Source organism: Etheostoma spectabile, chromosome 15, assembly GCF_008692095.1.
Source record: "Etheostoma spectabile isolate EspeVRDwgs_2016 chromosome 15, UIUC_Espe_1.0, whole genome shotgun sequence".
Taxonomy (NCBI): domain Eukaryota; kingdom Metazoa; phylum Chordata; class Actinopteri; order Perciformes; family Percidae; genus Etheostoma; species Etheostoma spectabile.
In genome coordinates this window covers 26,124,836-26,143,765 of record NC_045747.1, presented here as the reverse complement: position 1 = coordinate 26,143,765, position 18,930 = coordinate 26,124,836, and the positions used below count along the sequence as shown (strand labels likewise).

The window sequence follows — 18,930 nt, the reverse complement described above, 5'->3', positions numbered from 1 at the left end:
CAGAAGGAAATGGGCGAAACCTTGCCCAAAATTAGGACTGCAGCATTTTGTTGTGTGAAGGAAGCCACTCCTGATAGTACAGGCTATAGGTTTCCTGTTGTGGGCCAACAGTTTTGACTTCACCTAGTGCTGTCAGGGAGGCTCAAAAATGCTGGGTCAAGAAGCACTAGAAGGTTTCAGGTTTGTATCAGGCCACAAAAAAGCTGAAGTTACAAGCTGTAATTCACGGTCATATAGACACATGTAGGGTCAAACACTGTAATACACTTACTGCATACAGGAGGGATGCATGCAGTTTCTGTTGAAACTCCAGTTTTGGTCTGTTGGTTATCTGTTGTGTTACTCAAAGTGAAAAAAACACCACTTTCATTTTGTTGTTTTAAGTAAATCAATCAATTTGTGACACAAGGCAGTGTTGTAGTCAAGTCATCAACTGTCGAGTATGTGTCAAGTCTTGAGTCCCCACTGATCTAATTCGAGTCTGAGTCACCTAAGAAGAGTCCGAGTCGAGTCACTGTTACCTCAGTTTGAGTCAGGCTCGAGTCACGAGTCCAGAGAATAGGAACTTGAGTCGGACCCGAGTCCAGGACTTGAGTCACAAGTCCAGAGAATAGGAACTTGAGTCGGGCCCGAGTCCAGGACTCGAGTCACGAGTCCAAAGAATAGGAGCTTGAGTCGGAGCCAAGTCCAGGACTCGAGTCACGAGTCCAGAGAATAGTGACTTGAGTTGGACCCGAGTCACAGTCCTGGACTTGAGTGCTCCATTACTGCCTATTACACATATAAATAGTCCCAAACTTCATCCAACTTCCTTTTTCATGAATGCTCGAGTCCGATTTCGTAAATCCTCGAGTTCAAGTCTAAGTCATCAGCTCGTAAGTCCAAGTCGAGTCACGAGTCCAGAGAATAGCAACTCAAGTCCCAGTCCAGGACTCTAGTACTGGCTGACAGGAGGATTTTTAGCAGTTTCCTCTCAGTTCAGACTGATTTTGTATTAATATGGTGTTTGTTTTTAATCAACTTTCCTCATTAGAATCTTATTACTAATAGGACATTCCAATGAATACCTGAGGGGCGCTCAGAAGTCATTTTTCCGATTATTTCAATCACATGAATGCAGCACAAAGGTTCACATATTAATATTCTGATAGTGTTTCACTATAGATATGTTCTTGCCACTCTTTCTGTCTCACCTTATTTTAGTAACGTCTTCAAACTCAACTGTTCCCCTGAGATATTATGGTGCTAGATATTTGACTTTAAAAACAAAAAAATACTTTTAACTTACTTTGCTTTGCTCTTTTGTTCAAGTCTGTTTTTCCTTCCTTGTCTGTTGGCAATATTCAGTTATATAATTATTGACTCTAAAGGCACTGCTCTATTTATTTTGGTGCCTTTATGCCTCCTTTCCTCCAACTATTCCATATTTTATTTGTATGTATATGTACTTTTTTATTCTTAATTTGGAAGAGGCCCATAGTGTAAGCCAACCATTTCTTGATCTCTCTTGTCAGGCCTTTGCTGCCTGTTCATCTGTGCTCATCGGCCAAAAAATCAAATGGTGAATTATTATGAGATTTCTTTCCCCTGAGAGCTGGATTGAACACTATTTTGAGCTGACACTCAAACTTAAACAAACTCAAAGTCAAGCCATTTCTTTAGTTAATTTATCAATGGGAAAAAACAGCCAGGATGCCGAACTTGGCAATAGCTATATAGTCATATCAGGGTTACTTGCACTGTTATGAAAACAAAAGGCTTCAGCTCAGATCCAACTTCAAATGCAACATGGAAGACATCCCTCCATAATACATTTCATTAAAAGAGGATTTGGGTTCTGTGAGATAAGCACAATCCAGATCTCATAACGGCTTTACTGGAGAACTGAACTGGAGGACACAGGATGCTGCTCCAAGTAATGGTTTAGGAAGGAAAGACTGGTGCCTTCACATCATGTAGGATGTGAGGTAGCCATGGGAAAGATTCACATTCTGACATTAATCTCAAAATTCTGACTTTATTCTCAGAATTCTGAAGTGACTGATGTGAACAACCATCTTTGACATTGCTCCAGTATTAAGAAAGAACGCTACAAGCTACAATGTGAGTTAATAGGGCAATTGTCCAGCTTGTATTTACCTTCACAAAAACGCTTGTTTTGCCACTGACAGACTCCAATTAAAAAAGCAATACTTTTAGAGTGTATCGAGCCGACATATTTTCACATGTAAATCAGTAAACTATGTGTTTATTTCAACAACAAAAAAAAGAGTTGTGATGGTTGGAAAAGTGGAAAGATGACCCAAAACGGCTTTCAACTTTGAATGAGGTGTATTTTGCTTAAATTACTGTTTATTTACATGGAGTCTGGTGGGTTTAGCAAACGCAATTTCACGGATGTTTTTATGTTTAAAAAAAGGATCTTACTGTTTAACAGAAAGGTCGACCTCCTTGGAAATCCTTTCCATAATGTTGTCAGACACTTAGAATAATAATCTGAGCCTGTCAGTGGCAAAACAAGCACTTTTGTGAAGGTAAATACAAGCTGGACGATTGCCCTGTTAACTTACATTGTAGCTTGTTTGCAGCGATCTTTGCTTAATAGTGGACCAATGTCAAAGATTGTTGTTCCACGTTGAAACCCCCCCCCCCCCAAAAACGGTAGATATAATTTAATTGAAAAACATAAAAGTTTCTTGAGGGGTTAAGCCCTAAACCCCCTGCCAAATATGCACACCTAAGTCTTCCACATACATAAGGAACCACTGAATATGTTAGATGTAACAGATATTGAGTTTTGGGTTCTGGAGCCACTATAGCTATTTAAAATTAACAAAACAACTTAATACATTCGTCCTATTGTCACTTCAGGGGTTGGATCACCCAAACTACAAACATGGCTGTATTTACTCTCTTCCCTCAGAGGGATCAAGCCATGCATATATGTTTGGTTGTATTTGTCCAGGTGTTAAGATACCTGTCTCTGAGATTTCTACCTCCACACCAATATGATGTATGATGGGTGAATCAACAGCTGTGTATATTTTTTATTAGAACTAGTTGTTGGTGGAAGAAATATAAATCTGTTGACAGCGTGCATTCTGTGGATTACCTAGCCAGTTTCTGGAGAGTACAGAGCCCCCCCATATAATTTAAGACAACTTGTGTTCATAAGCTTAATAAAAATAAAAGTTTCAGAATTAAGAGGCTGTGTATTAAAGACATGTTGCTAACGGTTGTTAGCACTTTCTTCTAAGGCACCTGTATAAAGGGTTTATGAAATGTGAATACACAAACATGTATTCAGTCACTATTAAATTAATTGACAAATATTTTGATCATTGATTAATCTATTTGTATTCAAATTTTTATAAAATGTGAATATTTTCTAGTTTCGTCTCTCCCCTGGGACAGCAAACTGAATATCTTTGTGTTGTGGATAAAACAAGCCATTTGAGGACGTCATCTTGGGCTTTGGGAAACACTGATCCAAATTTTTCACTATTTTTTTGACTAAACAACTAATCCATTAAAGGTCCCATGGCATGAAAATGTCCATTTCTGAGGTTTTTGAACAATAATATCCGTTTCCCCAGCCTGCCTATGATCCCCAGTGGCTAGAAATAGTGAAAGGTGTAAACTGAGTCCTGGGTATCCTGCTCTGCCTTTGAGAAAATAAAAGCCCTGATGGGCCGATCAGGAATCTTGACCCTTATGAGGTCATAAGGGGCAAGGTCACCTCCCCTTTCTCTGCTTTGCCCGCCTAGATAATTTGGCCCACCCATGAGAGAGAGACATCATGGCTTTCAAACAAGTGGCAGTTGGTCAAGGCCCCCCTCCCCCCCTCTCCTCCTCGAAAGCTACAGACACAGAAGTGGCACATACTAAGGAAAGCTCTCTGTGGGACTGGCTCTAGTGGCTGTAATTCTGCACCAAGGCTGAATTTTGGGAAAGAGGCTTCACATACAGTATTAGTGGACCACTAAGGTCTATATAAAAGAGACTTCAGATACAGTATTAGGGGACCACTAAGGTCTATATAAAAGAGACTTCAGATACAGTATTAGGGGACCACTAAGGTCTATATAAAAGAGACTTCAGATACAGTATTAGGGGACCACTAAGGTCTATATAAAAGAGACTTCAGATACAGTATTAGGGGACCACAAAGGTCTATATAAAAGCATCCAAAAAGTCATGGGACCTTTAATCCAGAAAATAATTGACAGATTAATTGATGATGAAAATAACCGTTAGATGAAGCCCTTTGAAAAGGAACTTGAAAATCGATAATCAATAAAAATGTGAAAAAGTCTAAACTAGTCATTTTTGTGTGTGTAACAAACTGCAGTGTAGAGTTGCACAATAAATCTTTTTTTTTAAATCGCCATCGCAATATTAACTCGCACAATATACACTACCGGTCAAAAGTTTGGGGTCACTTAGAAATTTCCATTGCCCTCCATTATAGACAGAATACCAGCTGAGGTCAGTTGCATTGTTTTTTAACCAGGGCAGTAATCAGATTACATTATGTGCTGACATAATTGCAAATAGGTTTGCCAGTGTTTTTCTAGTTAGTTTTTAAAATGATATCAGATTAGTAAACATAATGTGCCTTTGGATGATTGAATGAATGGTTGCTGATAATGGGTAATGTAGATACACTACCGGTCCAAAGTTTGGGTTCACTTAAAAATTTCCATACCACTCCATTATAGACAGAATACCAGCTGATCTGAGTGGGGTGGCTGATCTTTAATGCAATATCTACATTACCCATTATCAGCAACCATTGATCCAATGTTCCAGAGGCACATTCTGTTTACTAATCTGATATCATTTTAAAAAACTAACTGAGAAAACACTGGAGAATCCTTTTGCAATTATGTAAGCACATAATGTAATCTGAAAACTGCTGACCGGGTTAAAAAAACAATGCAACTGATCTCAGCTGGTATTCTGTCTACAATGGAGTGCAATGGAAATTTCTAAGTGACCCCAAACTTTTGACCGGTAGTGTACATATCGCAAAAGGCGGCAACATATCGCAATGGATGATTTGTTGCAGTAGAGAAGTAATTTTTGTATTAGTTTAAATAAAATATCAGTTGCAAATTAAAATGTAGCTCATTCATTTTTAAGTAGTGCCTTTCATGTTCAATTCGATAAAACAATGTTAGAAATGATTACATTTTGTTTTAAATTCAACAAGCGGTAAAAAGTCAGAACTGAGTACACTACTATGTTTGTACACTTTTCTTGTTTATACATTGCAAGTAATGTTAACGTGATATTCAACATTATTGCATATAGCATATTTTCCTCATATCATGCAGCCCTACTGCAGTGCAACCAAGCTGCCTTCTTTAAAGACAAAGTGCAGATTGAGAATATTATGTCCGACAGCTTCTTAATCGTTTGCGAAAAGAACATGTTCCCAATTTGAATTACATCTGCTGAACTGACTCTGTGCTAGATTTGTAACGTTGGATGCCTTTTATTGGGGTTTTGTGATGACTTTAGTCGATGGCTTTGGGGAACAGTGACCCACATTTTTCACCATTTTAGAGAGAAAACAACTAATCCATTAATCCAGATTATAATCCACAGGTTAATTGGCAATGAAAATAACCGTTAGATAAAGCCATAGAATAGAGCCTTTTAAAAACAAGTTGGCTTTGCAAGGCACATCAACCCAACAACAGACTGTCAGAAACAACCTTTTTAATAGTTGAAATAAATACTCCATTACATGCATGATCAAAACACTTTAAAATACTATGGGAAGTCTGGTAAATAGTGTAAAACCTATGGCACACACTCACAGCAGCTTTTTACCAATTTAGAATTCACACGTTGGAAACAAAACAAAACAAGCATTGAGACACTCAGAACACTCTTCTTCCAATCTCACAAAGCACATGTAATCGAGTAAGTCAGCCATCTGTAGGTTCACACAGCGAGGCTACATCCATCATCAAGGCTGCTGTTTTCACCGGAGCTGAAAACTGAGGTAAAACGTTCCAGGTTTGAAGGCTGCTGTCTGCTGGTGTGAGCGGCTGAACCTGCAGCGGGGCCCGGCGTGCTCAGGGGGTCCGTTCTGAAACAAAAAGGTTTGAGCCACATCCAGCGCGACGCAAAACCCTGCCCATCTGCATTTTAAAAACACACTTCAACCACATTAAAAAAAACAGACCCACAGACAGCCTTCTTTTGATGTTACTCGGATTAGGGCTGGGTATCGGTCAGAAATCAGCGATACCGGTACCGTGACTTTGATACCGGTCACCTGGGTTCAAAATTGGCACCATTCACAAGCCAAATGCTGGTAAAAATATGCAAAAGGCTGGTAGATTGGCTTCACTCACAAGCCAAAAATAAACAATGGTAATGTATTGAGTTGCTGGAAGAAATTTGAACATTCACTAGCCATTTGACTGGTGGACGGAGAGTGGGGAATTTTGAACCCTGCCGGTCCCTGAATGAATACCATTTTTAACAAAACAAATTCCAGAGGAAATCTTTTTTTATAGCTCCTACCAAGTAAACCTGTTCATAACAACGTTAAAGTTTTTCCTGCGTGTCTCTATGACGTTTAACATTAGACAGCCAATCAAAAACATTATTTGATATTGGTAGAAGCATGCTGCCTCCTGATTGGGTCACGGATGCTGAGATTTAGTTTAAAATTTAAAATTTGGTATTGAAGCATTTCCCGTTACTCGATACTAAAGGTGACAAATCAGTCTGTGCCTAAAAAGTATTGAATTCGGTACCCAGCCCTAGCTCTGACTCTAAACCTGATGAACAGGGAGAACCCAAGTGAGTCTCTTTGGTACGTCAGAATAGGACAGAGGGCACTGTGGCCCCTTCCTAAACTAATTCACAGAATGAGAGTTGACTGGCGGCAGAGTCCTGGGAGAGGAGCGTTCTCTGAGTGCCTGAGTGAGCAGAGTGCAGCCGTCTGACACGGCGCACGCCGAGTTTCGCAGACGCTCGCGGTAGTCTGCCATTTTGGAGCTGCTCTCGGGATGCTGTGCCACGTCCCGGAGGCCCTGAGTGAGGAGGACGCAGGCAGACACCACGCTCATGGCCCCCCCTAACACTGCAGTCTGTACCCCTTTCCCTTCGGCCGAGATGCTTGCCGCTCGGCCCAGGAACTGTGGCTCCGTGGCGAACCCGACCAGCGCGCTGACGGCCTGGACCAGCGCGGTGCTGAACAGAACGCAGCGGCTCCGCGTCAGCTCGCTGGGCTGCGTCTTCACCTCTTTGACGCACGCCAGGAAGGCCGTGCCGCTCGTGCTCATGCTCTTCACGCTCAGTTTGAACTGCTCCTTGGCGAAGCGGTCGCGGGTGCGCTCGCTGGCGAGTGACGAGATGTCCGTCAGGTTCTTGAGGCTGGTGGAAATGTTCTGCGAGAGCTCGAGGAGGAGCTGGGGGGTGAGATCCGGCAGCGGGGTGACCCGCAGCACGCCACAGCTCTGGTCCACCTCGTGCCGGCAGCGGGTCACCTTGTAGCGGTCCACCAGGCCAGGCTGGCAGGGCTGGGCGCCAGGCGTCTCCACGGCCACCAGGTAGGCAGCGTGGGCCGAGCACTCGGTCAGGGACACCACCAGGTCGGCCATCTCCAGGAGACGGTCGCCCACCTCCGTGAAGCGGCCCATGTTGAGCTGGCTCTGGATGTCGTGGGTGAGGATGGACAGCTCCTTGGTCCGGGCGATGACTGTGTCACGGCACTGGTCGAAGGTGTCCGCCACCGCCACGCCCTCCGACGTCATGACGGGCCGCGTCTCGCTGCACAGCAGCAGCAGGTCGGCCACCAGCTGCATCTTGCTCTTACACGTGTCACAGATGGAGGAGAGACGCTTCCGCTGCTGCACACTGACGCAGGGCGCGCTGCTCGATCCCTCGCTGGCCGATTTGCCCGAGCCACCACTAGCCATAATAAGGAGGGGGAGATAGGGGGGTGAGGGTCAAACTGCTCTTCTGGAGGAGTTCAGTTATTTATAGTTTTCCGCTACGGCACACTGCATTGTCCTGTTTAAGACATTTCCGAGATAAGCCTCACCCGCCCTGCTTATTTTTTTGTTTTTTACAAACTCTTTTAAAATAACAACTGGCCAAACAGTCTTCCTTAAAATCCTTCAGAGTATAAGTAACCCACTGAACATTGTATGCCGACACACAGGACATGTATTCTCAATGTAAACATGTTGAAAGAGCATAACTCAATAACTGCATCTACGTATGTTTGAAGTACATCCCCATTATTAATTTGTGTGTCGTATACACCATAATACAGGTCTAAACTATGATCTGGCATATTCCCAGTTACCTGCCACGGTTATTAGTAAAAAAAACTGCAATGTAACACAGTCAAATCAAAGCCCCACACGATGTCAGAGTGATCAGTGTAATAAGCTATATGCTCTTATCTTAACACATTAATTTAAAATGCCCTGAACAACATAATCCTAAAGTAAATATTGTCATTGTAGTCCCAGGTTTTTTCATGGAACAAAAGAATTCACAGGATGTTGAAAAAAGAAGAAAAAAACACACACAAACTGCAGTGCCACCAAGATGCCTTCTAAAAAGGCAAAGTGCAGATTGAGAATATTATTATTATGTCAAAAAGCTCCTTAATTGTTTAAGACAAGTTCCCAATTGGAATTACATCTGCTGAACTGACTCTGTGCTAGGTTTGTAGTTAGATGCCTTTTCTTGGGGTCTTTTGAGGACTATAGCCAAGCAAACATCACCTCAACATTTAGTCAATGGCTTCAACGTCTTTTTTGTGTGACTACAATCAATAGGATATCATTTTGTGTCCACTCGCGTCAGAGCAAGTAGCCTGAAACAGCACCGAGATCTTGTCCGACTTGTTCCCACTGAGTGTGACCGGCCTGGCGGACTCATGCTGGATACACACGGGGCACCTGGGCAGCTCTTCTGGACAGCGGGAAGACATGTGTTTCCCTCCAGCACCATCATTCCATGAATTTTCCCAAGTAAACACCACCACGAGGGCGACTTTCCAACAAGCCAAATCCACCCTCAATCCACTTTCAATCTCTTCTTTTTCAAACAGAGCCCTGGGTTAGACGCTAGCAGTTGCTCCGGTCGCTTCGACTCCATATGCATCGTCCGTGTGTCCGCCCTCCACCTCCTCCTCCTCCGCGTCTTAACTCGGGACCAGATATTGTGTACTCCCGCATATCTTCTGTGGGGACTCGTTTTTTATATCCATACCAGTCGGTGGTCTTTGAACATTTAACTCACTTGTCTTCGGGGGTTCCACGGTCACGAAACTGTAAACGTAGCTGGAAGAAGTGGCCGTTATTCCCAGAGATTCAAAGTCGTGCTGCGCGCTCCCGCTACAGTACTATGAGGAAGCAGGGAGGGTGTGGTCGCGGCTGAGCGGCTGCTGAACTGAGCAAAGTTGTAGCAACAGAACAGCACAAGTAGCCTCTTCGCTTCAAATTAACTTCCCACCCTGTCTATGAACTGGTTGTTGTCTCACGTTAACGACGTCGCGAGGGAAGATTGTAGTTGCACGGTAGCCATTGAGCCCCAAAGAGTTCTTGCGACTGCTTTTACTTTCAGGACTGGCTGTTAACCTGCCATGAGACATATCCCTGTTACGTCAAGCGAGCGGCGCCGCTAGCCCAGCAGGCTAAAATGACACCGGAAGCTTGTGAATTCAAAATAAAAGCAGAGTTTCCCCCCCCCAATGTATCAGCTTGCAGCCAAGGCCAGAGCTACCGGAACTAGGTCCCTGAGGCCATGTCCTTGATATTCTTTCTGGATATTTGGAGGTGTTAGGAACCTGAATCAGAGCTTAGATTATGCTACATTTAAAACATGGTGGGGCATGTATAAAAATAGTAGTTGCATGCATTGGAAACTGTTTTGTTAGTGCTCTGTCTTAGTATAAATGATGCACACAGTAGCACCTTGGCTTTAATATCAACACAAAGCACTGGTACAACAACTGTCTTCTCTACTGGACCAGGATTTAAAGAGCTGCTATCACTAGTTGAGTGATGTTAACATCACTGTAGCTAGCTATAGCTAGCCTAGCAAAAAGTCGTTCACAGTTATAACATTATAATGTGAAGGTTTACTCAAATTCAGTGCTGCTAAAGTACTAGGTTACATCATGCCTTTAAAAGCCACACACAAACAAATAATGAACATTCACTTCACTCCCAGTTTATTTAGTGACAGTACACAGCCAGAGACACCTGAGTAGCAGATATGCTAAGATGCTTTGCTGACCTTGCTGTGTGACTATGGCTGCATTTCATGGACCTTATTTGATAGCTCCTTGACTCCTCCATTCTCGGCTGAACCCAAAGTTGTTCTGTCCCTTTTTGAAAAACGTGCGCCTTGTGTTCAGAGGTTCAGTCCTCGCCGCAGCGGCCGTGGTTTCAATTGTAACCTGCTGCCCTTTTTCATGTCATGCTCCCTCTCGCTTCCCTTTTCATGTCTAACCTGTTATATCAAATAAAATCCTACAATGAAGAAAAAATTGAAAAAAAATCTCTTTGGGTTTTCAGACCATTGCTCTGCAGAATGAAACGGAGCAGGCTGAAAGGCAGACATTGTGTAAATAACTGACCATCTTGTGTGTCTGATATAGAATTATAGATAATAAAGTGAATTTTTTAAACATTTTGTTCAAAGAATTGACATCACTTTCTTCCAAAATGTCTAAAAGACTAAACAACACCAAATTTGTTGTTTAAATTTGTTTGTGTTGTGTGTGCAGAAAAAGGTTTTTGCACACAAAACTCATGAAGTTAATAAAATATGATTTTTTTATTATAATCCAAATTAAACTAGCCAACAATATATTGAACTACAAGTCCAGCTGAAATGATTAGACCATTAATCACACAACTGTTTGGGTTGTTTCCAGTTTCTAAAATGGGAGGGACTTACTGTACTTTTAATACTTTAAGTATATGATCCTGATGATACTTACATACTCACGGTTTTACCTAAGTAAAATTTTTAATGCATAACATTTACTTGTAACAGGCTATTTAGTACTTTTACTTAAGTAAAGGACCTAAATACTTCTTTCACCTCTGGTGTGAAGGCCAGCAGAGTTCAGGGGCTTGTGTGGCTCGGAGATCAGCCTAGCTGACAGAGTGTGGAGCTGTTTCCTCTCGGGCCAACTCCACCCAATGGCACGGTGCCCTGGCTGTGCAGCTGCAAGTCCCTCCGACAGTCCCAGCACTCACATTCACTCTGTGTGTTCATCCCAACCTCCTACCAAGAAAAAAAAGGGGTTGTTACCAAGCAACCAACCTGGGTTTTATCATTCCGGATGTCCAAAACATATCTTAGTCGGAAATTGCCAATTTGGGAACACTTCTCAGAAATTCTTTCAACACTTTGAACACATTTTTAGGGCTTTTGAGTCTCGCTAATCTGGTCAATGATTTACAAATTTTAGTGTATACACACTGTCAAAAAAGAAAGTACAAAACAGTACCTTTAAGGAACAAAAGCTTGTCACTGAGGTGGTACCCTCATAGGTACATTGTTGTACCTTGGAAAAGAAGATCAAATTTGTACCTTACCTGTTTCTACCTTCTGAGGGACAATTTTATACCTTTGAGGATCAATAATGTACCTTAAACCAAGGTGCAACCTGTAGAAAAGGTACCATTTTGTCCCATTAAGGTACCGCCCCAGTGACAAAGCCATTGTACCTTTAAGTGGCTAAAAAAAGTTCCTTAATTGTACCTTCAAGATACATTTTTGTACTTTTAAGGGAACATTTGCTGAGTTTGTACCTTAGGGAACAAAAAGGGACTTGTATTGTACCTCTTTATTTGACAGTGTTGCTCACTACATTAGTTGTTGGAGCACAGATAAATGTCCAGTTATGGAATTCTCAATGTAAATAAACAGAAATATAACTGTGAATCATGTTCTATGGAGAATTTCTGTTCAAATATACAATCATACAACTGTTACTCAGATATTTCTGAGAGTGTACAAAAAAGAATTTCATTGTGCTTGAGGTTTATTTTGCCCCCATTTCCACTGCATGGTACGGCACGGCACGGCACGGCACGGCTCTACTGAACTTGACTCGCTCTTTTTTAGTGTGCCATTAGCAAAAGTCATGGATAGTAGAGGCAGTGGTGTAGTCTAATGTATTTTAGCAGGTACACTGTACTATATAAATCTATGGACCAGAATGGCCTATCAAAGTGGGACGTCTGGGTGTCCCCCCCCCTGGGAAATTTTGAGCGTCAAAGACTTTATTTCCTGTATTCTGACACACTTCATCCACCAATTAATGGTGGAAATCCCTTCATTTAGCCTATGCAAAGAAAAAACACAGATGACAATTCAAAATATATCAAAAATATAATGGAAAGTATGTAGTACATGTCACTGCACATTTTTAAGTGGGTATATGGAAATCCTGGAGTTTTCTTAGTGGGTATACTGTGTATACCTGCGGATCACGTAGACTACTGACTCAGAATGGGCCTCTGGGTGGTGACTACGCACGGCAGTAAGCATGATCGGTCAATGTTAAGTAAAGGAAATGAGTCTATATTACCTTATTTAACAGAAATGTACTGTATATGCACTTTTCTGTTATTTCTGACAATTTGGTAAACAAAATGTTTTGCTTTATCACGGCCAAGGCAAATGAAACCCGTATTAAAAAATGTTATATTTAAATACTACCGCTAAAATCACTGGGAGAGTCCAGTACAGCCAGACTCTTAGACTCTGAAAACTTAGATTGGTGTTCATATTCAAGTTTATGCTCTGCTTGTTCAACGCTTGTTTGGTAAATTGCTATTTAATACATTTGGACAGGATTTAAATTGTTATTTTTATTCTCAATTCTGTGCATTTGGGGGGCACCAAAGGAAAAAAACCAGCAGCACCTTGAGTTATTTGCTTTGGTACCACTCGGTTGAGGTTCCTGAGAAGTTAGAGTGAAAGACCAGTGCTTAAACTGTTCTGTAGAGAATGTCACTGGAATAATTACTTTACGTCACACGGGACATCCTGCATGAACCAGATTTTTTTTAATCGCCATGCTCTCAATAGTGATGGTTTGATTTCTTTTTCATTCAGTTGACCCAGAGCGAAAACCATTCCCAATAACCACAAAGTAATTTTGACTATCTAAAGTACATTTTGCCTAATACAAATTTAATTGCAGATATCCACAAATATTTATTTCATATATCTGCTACTATAGAATCATGACTAGAAACAATGCAGTTGTAAATATTCCACAAATGTATTGTGGATATCTGTTTTACATTTTTGGAGAACTTGAATTAAAATGATGACGGTAACAATCGGATTGTAGATATTTTTAATTGTAGTTCTTCCTACTAACAATTCAATTGCAGATAATATCTATAATGTCAATTCTGGAAAGGGAGAATGACATTGTGGATATCTGAAATTGAAAGCCCAACACATGAATAGCAAAGCGACATAATTTGTCCTAGGATGAATGACATTGTAGATATTAGAAATCACAAGTTTGAAAAGGAAGACTGTCATTGTGGATATCTGAAATGTTCTGTGTGACTAGGGATAATTAAATTACAGATAATAATAATAATTATCCAGTCAAGCTATTAAATGTTAAAACGGCTAATACATTTTTTAAAGGTTTAAAGATATCTTACATTTAGTTTTTTACCAGTAGCCTATCTACAACCTTGTCTAGTTGTAGATATCTTGAATACTGGTAAGAATGTTATTGTGGACATATTTGACATATACTGTAATTCATTTTGACTTGGAGAGGTGATGTGGATATTTAAAATGTTATGACAGACATAGCAGTGTGGTTAGATTAAATGTTAAAATGGCTTGCCATAGACGAAAACAAGAAGAAGAAGAAGAAGAAGAAGAAGAAGAAGAAGAAGAAGAAGAAGAAGAAGAAGAAGAAGAAGTCCCTTAAAGGATAAATAACATTTTTGTTTTTTACACTCTGTTACACACATTACAAACAGGCCCGAACTACACACACATGCCCAATACAAAACTTGAGTTTTTATCAATAAATAAAACCACTTTAAGACATTTTAAGAATACTGGTTTTATTTTGAAATTCCTTTTTATTGTGTGCCTGCTTCCGGTTGGCGTTATAAATCTGACACGCCCCACCCGTCTTGTGACCGGCAGACTCCAGAGCCAATGAGAATACACCATCTGTAAACATGGCGTCTGACTTCAGGTGGAAGTGTGTGTTGCTCCTTCTGTGCACATATTTGCTTTGTATATTAGCGACTGACCAAAATAAGCCCAAGAAAAAGAAGGATATCCGAGACTACAATGACGCAGATATGGCACGGCTCCTGGAACAATGGGAGGTAACGGAGTCAGTCGTCAGACCTTAGCTAGCAGTTAGCCTAGCCGTTAGCTAAGCCTGTATCGTTCATCAGGAACATGGAACTACTGAAACTCTAAGCTTTAGCCCCATGTTTGGATTTGTTGCTAACCTAGGAGATATAGCTAAATCCTGAAATGAGTGTGGTACTGTAGTACCAGAGATCAGTATCAATATCAACAGTAGAGTGTGCAGGATTTATAGATAGATGGATGATGATTTATGATGGAACTATGCCTTTTCAACTGTGAAGATAGGATTTATAATGTAATTTTTTGTATATGCACTTTAGGGCTAAACTGGCACAAAAAAAACATATATCAAAGGTTGTGACTTATTTGTCTTTTTATTTATAAAGGACAACACACATTAATCAACATGCCTGTAAATGTGCCAGTGTTAGCCAGTCGGCTAATTTTCAACCGTAGTCCTTTGGCCTGATGATTTTAGACCATGGCAAGAAGAACCAATAAAAAACATTAATACAGGTAAAAATAAACACATAGCAATCAAATAGACACCATACATACAGCTAGATCAGAAATATATATATACATTTTTTTTTGCCATGCATAGAGAAGGCATCAGGACACTAGCAGAGATAACACAACAACCTGAGTTAATATAAGAAATCAAGCATCAGGACACTAGCAGAGATTAATAATGAGTGGCTGAGGGGGGTTCGATGCCTTGCTCAAGAGCACCTTGGCAGTGCCCAGAAGGTGAACATCTTTCCAGCTACCAGTCCACACTCTGTACTTTGGTCCGAGCGGGGACTTGAACCAGCAACCCTCCGGTTCTGGACCCAACTCCCTACGGACTGAGCTACTGCCACCCCGAAAAATACACACCAACAGTCGCTTGAGTTAATAGAAGAAGCCCAGCAAGCATCAGGACACGTTCATGCTACGCTGACACCAGTCAGCCACGCACAGCAGTAGAGCAGGAATAAAAATATGAAATTATTGCGAAAGACACTTAGTATTTTTACTTTGTTGAAGGAAAATATAAGTAGAAAACTGCAAAATGTAAAAGAAAAAGAAGAAAATGAATATTTTTAGCAGTGCCTTTTATATTCAATTTAAGTTTGTTTAAAAGCAGGTTGTTGTTTTACCAGTATACTGAAAGCAGAAGAACTGAGAACGCTTTCTTTTTATCCTAAGTGATATTCAACGTTATCACATATCCCTTATTGTTAATATCGTCCAATCTTTTTTTCTTTTTTTTTACCATTATGCAACTGTTAACTGGTAAACTCTTAATGGTTACCTCTGAATTGTATGTAACCAGTTGTAAAAAATAAATACTGTAGTAAAAAAAATACAGTAAAGTAAGTCCGCACTACAGCTTAATGCTGCGGAAAAAATACTTTATCTTATTTGAACATCCACCTTTTTGTCATGCACCAGCAATTACATGAATGTGCACCACATTGTCTTTTTTCAAACTAATGTCATAGTTTTTGAGCCAATTTATTTGTAAGAATCTTAACCTCAGGGGACCCCGTGTGTGTGTGTGTTTGTGTTCCACAGGAGGACGATGACATTGAGGAAGGGGACCTCCCCGAGCACAAGAGGTCTCCCCCTCCCATCGACTTTGCCAAGGTGGACCCCTCCAAGCCCGAAGAGCTGCTCAAGATGTCCAAGAAGGGCAAGACTCTGATGGTGTTTGCTACCGTGTCGGGGGATCCCACGGAGAAAGAGACAGAGGAGATCACAGGCCTGTGGCAGGGCAGCCTCTTCAACGCCAACTACGATATCCAGAGGTAGGTAGGTAGGTAGATAATAAGTAGGTAGGTAAGTTGGTAGGTAGGTAGGTAGATAATAAGTAGGTAAGTTGGTAGGTAGATAATAAGTAGGTAGGTAAGTTGGTAGGTAGGTAGGTAGGTAGATAGAAAGGTAAGTAGGTAGATGGGTGGGTGGGTGGGTAGGTAGGTAGGTTGAAAGGTAGGTAGGTAAGTAAAGAGGTAGGTAGATAATAAGTAGGTAAAGCCCCAAAGGAAAATCACCAGCACCAAAATGACAAAAATTGAGAATAAAAATAGCACTTAAAATCTTCTCTAAATGTGTTTAATAGCGATTTACCAAACAAGCAGAACATAAACTTGAATTATGCTAATCTTAAATTTTTATTATATATATTTTTTAACCAGTTTGGTTAACTGGGGTTTACTTTACTCGAGCATAAGACATTTGTGTTTATCAAATTGTCAGAAATAACAGGAAAATGCATACATTTCTGTCAAATAAGAAGATAACAGATTAATTTCCTTTACTGCACGTGGACTGATCATGCTCACTGCCATACGTAGTCCATCACAATAAATCACAAGTCAGTCAGTCTTACATTTATTTAATTTATAAAGAAGAACCTAACATGGGTTTGGCTGGAAACGGATAGGATGTAGTCGCCGTCGGCGATACTGTAGCAACAGAAGATATTTAGGTGGTCATTAGCAGTGATGGGAATAACGGCGTTACTTTTTTCAGTAACGAGTAATCAAATTGTTTACTCTTTCCATCATAATAACACCTTTACTGCCAAAAAATGTGGCGCGTTAATATAATTAAAGCTGTTTTTTTTTTCTCATCAGACCAACTTGATCCCTGAGCCGAGAGACAAAGACATTTTTTTTACTAATTTTTAGAAATTTTATGTTAAGCCAATCAGAGGTAGTTTAGCGGGTGTTCATAAGCACGGACACATAACAAACAACACGTCTGTCAACGAGAGACAGGTATGGGATTATGAAATCGGGGGGGGGGGGGGGGGACTTTTCTTTCTAAAATTTCCCCCCGTTGTCAAAAACACAGGCACTATGACTCTAAGTGGCACTCGCTGCGAAGATTATTGCTGCTGTCACTTTCTCACTTCCCCTCGCTCTATTACACCCCCCCCCCCCCCCCCCCCCCCATCCCACACAAACACACACAACGCCGGCTCGACACACACACCAGCCCAAAAAAATAAACGTCAGGCTACTAATGTTATTTGCACTACAAAGAGTGTATATATGTGTTATTTAATTTTGCCCAGTTGTGGCCTGTTGAGGGGCAATAAATATCTATGTTGTTATTTGTATGGATCCACTAGACATAATATCTACGTACATGGCATCTGATTGGAGACTAGTCTCACTTTGTCCCACAGCAACATTAAAAGAGTTTAGATGTGTGTACATTGTTTCTGTTAATAATGTATTGTATTAAGTGTCCATTTCATCATACTATTCAGATTTATCATAAATAACGGAACATGCACATATATTTTAAGTTCCATTAAATATTAATTTCCATTTGAGCATTTAAGAATGTACTTGAAAGTAATGCATTAGTTACTTTCTGAAGTAACTAGTAACTTTTATAATTTCTGAGTAACTAATTTAGTTAACTAATTACTTTTTAAAAGTATCTTGCCCAAAACTGCTCATTAGTAAAACATAAATAAATAACAGATTCGTAACTTGACCCCCCCGCCCTCCAGGTTAATTTATCAACTTGGTCGGCAATTCATGCTTGTTGACATATCTGTCAATAGAGCTGCAAAAATGATTGGATTAGCTGTTAGCTATTAAATTAATATAACTATTTAAAAACAAAACAAAAAAAATAAGCAATTTGATTCTTTTTTGTTGAAGAAAAACTTCCCTGACGTCAGCTTGTTAAATATTAATATGTTCTAGTTTCTTCACTTCTCTGTGACATATTTGAGTTTTGAACAAAACAAGACATTTGAGGACATCATCTTGGGCTTTGGGAAACACTGATTCACATTTTTTCACCATTTTCTGACATTTTGGAGACCAAACAATGAATCCATTCATCCAGAACCTGATCCACACATTAATGGACAATGGAAATAATCGTTAAGCCGCAGCCCTATCTGTCAGTTGGACTAGCCAATTGAACAATTAGGAGTTTAACCCCTGCTATCAACTATTAGAAATACACTTGGTATGAAGCCTGATGAAGCTTTGGGGATTTGTTCCGGTGTGTGTGTGTGCTGTAGAAAGATGTGAAGGGCTTTGTTCCTGTGTGTGTGCAGTAGAAAGATGTGAAGCTTTGGAGCAGTGAGCACAGTGCCACCTGGTGGTTTGCAGACAGGATCGCTGCAAGCTGTTACACACTGGAGCCCCAGCACTGACACTAATCATGTTGGAGACTCGAGCCCAATGATCAGCGGTGGAAGAAGTATTCAGATCATTTACTTAAGTAAAAGTACAAATACCACACTTTTAAAAACACTCTGTTAAAAGTAAAAGTCCTGCATTGAAAATGTTACTTCAGTAAGTGTCATCAGGAAAGTGTACTTAAAAGTAAAGTAAAAATCTTCACGTTTTGTTGTTTATTGGTCTAATCATTTCAGCTGGACTTGTAGGCTGTTATATTTTTAGCTAGTTTAATTTATAATAAAACATCAGATTTTATAAACTGCATGTGTTCTGTGTGCAGAATCTTAATGTGTAAAGTAACTAGTAACTGTTAGATGAATGTAGTGGAGTAAAAAGTACAATATTTCTCTCTGAAATG

The 18,930-nt window shown here is 40.4% G+C and overlaps 2 protein-coding genes across 2 annotated transcripts in view; one reads left to right on the top strand and one right to left on the bottom strand.

The window, feature by feature from the left end:
* Positions 1–6,156: 6,156 nt before the first annotated feature.
* tlnrd1 (talin rod domain containing 1) lies at positions 6,157–9,680 on the bottom strand. Its single transcript, XM_032536577.1, has one exon. The coding sequence runs from the start codon at positions 7,944–7,946 to the stop codon at positions 6,882–6,884; it is 1,065 nt and encodes a 354-aa protein (XP_032392468.1). The 5' UTR covers positions 7,947–9,680; the 3' UTR covers positions 6,157–6,881.
* Positions 9,681–14,163: 4,483 nt separating this feature from the next.
* Positions 14,164–18,930, top strand: part of mesd (mesoderm development LRP chaperone) — an 11,882-nt gene continuing 7,115 nt past the window's right edge. Inside the window, exons 1-2 of the mRNA XM_032536583.1 lie at positions 14,164–14,384; positions 15,934–16,166. Of these exons, the coding sequence (XP_032392474.1) occupies positions 14,232–14,384; positions 15,934–16,166 (386 nt within the window). The 5' untranslated portion in view covers positions 14,164–14,231. The remainder of the gene's footprint in view (positions 14,385–15,933; positions 16,167–18,930) is intronic.

Bases quoted from the DNA above. Each gene is read 5' to 3' on its own strand.
- tlnrd1 (XM_032536577.1), bottom strand. From the start codon at position 7,946: ATGGCTAGTGGTGGCTCGGGCAAATCGGCCAGCGAGGGATCGAGCAGC.